The sequence below is a fragment of the Cucumis melo genome, chromosome 7 (assembly GCF_025177605.1).
Source record: "Cucumis melo cultivar AY chromosome 7, USDA_Cmelo_AY_1.0, whole genome shotgun sequence".
Lineage (NCBI taxonomy): Eukaryota > Viridiplantae > Streptophyta > Magnoliopsida > Cucurbitales > Cucurbitaceae > Cucumis > Cucumis melo.
Genome location: NC_066863.1, coordinates 24,511,044 through 24,515,896, shown reverse-complemented (window position 1 = coordinate 24,515,896; position 4,853 = coordinate 24,511,044). Strand labels below are relative to the sequence as shown.

General features: G+C 29.5%; 1 protein-coding gene across 1 annotated transcript; it reads left to right on the top strand.

The window, feature by feature from the left end:
- The first annotated feature begins 1,633 nt into the window (after positions 1-1,633).
- LOC103493106 (uncharacterized) lies at positions 1,634-2,562 on the top strand. Its single transcript, XM_008453736.3, has one exon. It carries the CDS (start codon positions 1,795-1,797, stop codon positions 2,395-2,397), a length of 603 nt encoding a protein of 200 aa, XP_008451958.2. The 5' UTR covers positions 1,634-1,794; the 3' UTR covers positions 2,398-2,562.
- Positions 2,563-4,853: the final 2,291 nt, after the last annotated feature.

Sequence of the window (4,853 nt, the reverse complement as noted above, 5' to 3'; positions counted from 1 at the left end):
TACGGTTCATTTTTTTTGTCAAACCGAATACTTTGGGTTGGTTCATAATTTTCATCCAACGTCCCGACTTATGTACACCCTTTAAGACAGGGGATTAACAAAATAGTCTTTAAAGTACCTCCAGACAAACGCAAGACTACCCCTTATCAGAGTGCAAGCACCATGCAAAAAAAAAAAACGGATGAAGCTAACTCTAAAAAAAAAAAACTATACCATGTTCTCTTTTCTCTTTTGAAATAAAAATATAAGAGACAAATCCCATTATATTTAATAATATTTTTAGACAAATAGATTATATTCACCAAGATTTAAGAAACACCAAATATCATTGTAAGTAAAACCTCAAAGTTTCAAGTTTGAAGCATATTCTTATCTTGGAGAAAGAGCATGGCTTGTAAGTGAAATATAAGATTTGGAAAATTGTTCGTGAATTACAACTTGAATATGTCTATGTTATCTTATTTATTTATAAGTTAATTTTGGAATTAGTATCACGACCATTTCCACTATCCATCTCTACTTCAACTACAAAAATAGTTCTTCAACAAAATGTTAAAATAAAAAAAAAAAAAAAAAAGAATCATCTTAGTCTAAATACACTTCTTTAATAAAACCTAAATACACTTCTTTAATAAAACCTAGTATGTGCAATAATGTAAACATAACGTGTTCATTCATGTAGTCAAGTGTTTGTTTAAGAATGATTCTGAACGAGTTAAAATTATTTTTATTATATTTAAAATTATTGTAAACCAAGACTCTAATCACTCAAAACTAATTTTATATTTAATATTTAATTTTAAACCGTTAATTAAGTGTAGTTCTCATATAATCGAAATTTATTAAAAAAAAATTCAATGATTGAAAACATATTGAAAAGTGTTTTTAAAAATGAAAGAAAAAATATTATTAGACTCTTGTATTTTTAATAAATTGTTAATATTAATAATATATTGTTAGTTTAAGATAAAGATTGAACCTTGAATATCAACGAAATAATATCGTTAATCGATAAATGCCTAAAAAGGAGCTATCTTTTCTATTTAACAATTAGCCTACCTTGGAAACAATTCAGTCGAATGCACAGTTTGGTGACTAGAAGAGCAATGCACGTCATGTGTGTCCAATGCGGTCACAAGGACGATTCTTGTAAATCTAGAGTATCGAATTCCTCTTACGTCTGATCATACTCATAACTACATTAAGTCTCAAAGAAGAACAACTTTTAGTCAATATAACTCAACAATATAAATAAGGGGAATTCACTAAATGGACTTATACCTCGAAAGATATTAAATGTCTTACTAACTAAGTTAAAGTTGAATTTTCATGAACCATCCATCTTGAAAAGGATAAACTCAAAGCTTTTTAACTGTAAACATAATTTATGTACATGATTAATATACAAACAGTAAAGTTAGATAATACGAACCTATTTGAGGAAAGTGTGTAGAAATTTACGAGTCCAATAATTTTTTTCACTTTCTATCGTAACAGAATCAAACATTTAAAACCCAAAATCCAAGAAGACAAAGAAAGACAACAAACAAACCCCACTTTTCAAATTTAGAACCCAAAAAAATCTAATAAATTTATTTATTTAATTAATTATTTATATTCAAATTTCTTTTTTTCTAAAAAAGTAATTTTATTTGCACAAATTCCACACTGCTTCTTCTTACTTTTCCTTTTTATTTTCTCCCCCATCATTTTATTTTGTGTCCAAACACACCGCTATTCTCTCTCCTCTCTTCCAAATTCAGATCCCGTTCCAACTCCGCCGTAAGCACCGCCATGGGCAATCCACACATCCCCGGCGAAGACCCGCCGTCTGGCCGCACCAACTTGGCGTCCTGTGTAGTCGCCACAGTATTCTTAATCTTCCTCATCATCGTCATCCTAATCGTCTTCTTTACTGTCTTCAAGCCTCAGGATCCAAAGATCGCCGTTTCCGCCGTCCAGTTGCCGTCCTTCTCCGTCACCAGCGGCACTATCAATTTCACTTTCTCTCAGTACGTCTCCGTCAAAAACCCTAACAAAGCCTCTTTCTCTCACTACGACAGTTCGCTCCAACTCCTCTACTCCGGTTCTCAAATTGGATTTATGTTCATTCCCGCCGGTAAAATCGAAGCCGGTCAGACGCAGTACATGGCAGCTACCTTCTCTGTCCAGTCATTCCCCTTGGCTTCTCCAGTTGCCGCCGTTGGAGCTGGGCCTACCTTCTCGGGGGGAATGAACGGGTACAGAGTCGGACCCATACTGGAGATTGAATCGAAGATGGATATGGCCGGTAGGGTTAGGGTATTGAACTTTTTCACTCACCATGTGGAAGCCATATCGAGCTGCAGAGTCGCCATTGCTGTTAGTGATGGATCTGTGTTAGGTTTCCATTGCTAATTCTTCTTCTTCTTCTTCTTCTTCTTCTTCTGGGAAATTTGGTCAGTTGGGTGTTCAGATTCTCATACTCTTTTAAGTGTAAAAAAAGAAAAAATCAAAAAGATCACGAGCTCTCTCTTGAGTAATTTGTGCAATTAAATTACAAAGTGGTTCATTCTGATCTTAGATTTTGGTTTTGTCCACTGAATTTCATCAACATTATTGTGGATTTGAAGGTTGATTTGAATTCTAGGGATAAATCTAATGGCTTTGAATCATAAAGGAAAGTTGTTATGAACAAAGAATAATTGCAATTGAAACAAAGAACAAAGTGGGACTTCCATTCTTCTTTTTTTCCTCTTCCTTTTCTTAAGTCCTAACAAAAACTATAATTTAATCCCTACAACTTTAAAAACAATTAGAATTTAATGTATATAATTTGATAAAGCCTCATTCATAAATAATATTAGTAGTTAATTACTTCTCGGGGTTGTTAGATTATATGGATTAAAATTGTAATTTTCTATGAATCATAAGGACTCAAATTAAAATTTCTTAAGTATGGATTATAAAATTCATCTCTGGACAGATAGATGCAATAATATTCTTTAAACTTTTGAATTTAAAAATCAAACCCTCAACTCTATCCAAATCTTAAAATTAGATTCTTAAATTTAAATTTACATACATGGTTCAATTTTTACAATCCAATTTTAACATTTTTAAAGATTTTGATCCAATCTCTAAAAATTTAAGAATATAATTGCAAATAATATCCAACTTTAGAGTTGTTTTTGCAAAATTTAACCTATTTGTTTCCCTTTTCCAGCTTTTTGGAGTTTTGACGGATTGGGCACTAAGCAAATTTCATTACTTTGCCGCTTTTGGCTAAGGATTGGTTTCTGCTTTTCCTTTTTCCTTTGTTTTTAAGAACAAAGGATGAGATGGATCGTTTTGAGTCTTTTGTTAAATCCAAAATTCGTCTCTGGGTTTTAAAAGATAACATTATTTCTTCTTAAATTTATAATAATCAACTTATTTCGTTTCTCAATTTTCAAAATACAGTTTTTTTTATCAAGTTTTTCAAGATAGTTTTTAAAAATCTCTCACCCAGTTTTACACCTTTTATTTTAAATTATTAAATAATTTTATGCACTTTAAATATAAAAAATTAATTTTAAAATTTATATATTATATTTTTTTTGTGAAAAAACTATTTTTTTCTTTCTAATAGTAGATATCTTCGTTTATTTATTTTTAAAGAATAAACAAAGAAGACTTCTATAACCTTTTAAACCTATTTTTGAAATTCATAAAACTATACTTTTAAACCTTTGGACCAAATTTATACATTCGTCCAAACTCGAGACTTTAACTTTATTAAGTTTGAATCATTACATATATATTTAAAATTCATTCAAAGGAATCTTCGACGTAGATACTTTCTTTTCCTTTTAGCAAATTAAAGATAAAAACAATTATGTATAACCTAAAGTTGTTTAATTCATTTTCTAGAAAAAAGGAGTTGTTTAATACAGACATTTGATTTCACCCATATTATTATTATTAAACTCGACTTTAGATTATTATACAAGTTGGATAAATCCTTCGACTTTTTCAATTTCATGTTAATAAGCTCCTTTAACTTCAACAAATGTAAAATAGGTATTTAAATTTTCAACCTTTTTTTTTTTGTTACCCCAATAGATTAAAAGTTCGATGATATAAGCAAAATTGGACGAACAATAATATAAAATAAATATAAAAATTTTCATAAAAAATAAGAAAATTTTTTAGCTTGATATAATTTGATTGAACAATTTGGTAAAATATGCAGGAAAGTATTTCTTTTATCAAGTATAAAGGTGGTATGAAAACCAAAACAAAAGAGTACTAAATTCCAATTTTGTTTGAACTCATATTCACACACCGTATCTAAAAGGTGAGTGAGAAATTAAATAGGTGGGACAATTTGGTCAGAATTCTGAATAGACAAAATTTTACAATATCATCGTGATGTGTGTTTATATCTATATACTCGTACACTAGTAAAAGTTTAATTCAATGGACATTTAAATGTGTCAAGGATCAAAATGTTTATGGTTCAACATTTTCCACCATTAATTTGTACTCAAAACATATATGGATGTTTAGTGAATTATAATGGAAAGGATTTGTATTGTAATCTAATCCAAGACTCATGTGTCGGATTAAACGTTTTAGATTTAATTTGTAATAAAAAAACTCATTCCATTCCTATAGTTTTTAATCTAAAATTATTTTCACTGTTTATTCATACCCTCCAACACTCTTTTGATTCTCAACAATCCTAATTACATTAGAGCTCTTTTAAGTACTTAGAATTTCCATCATTATTATCAATAATTTTGATCACATTCTAACTTTCTAAATACTTTCTAAAAGTACAAATATACTTCTTTTGGAATACTAACCTAAGTTTAAAATACCAATGTCTC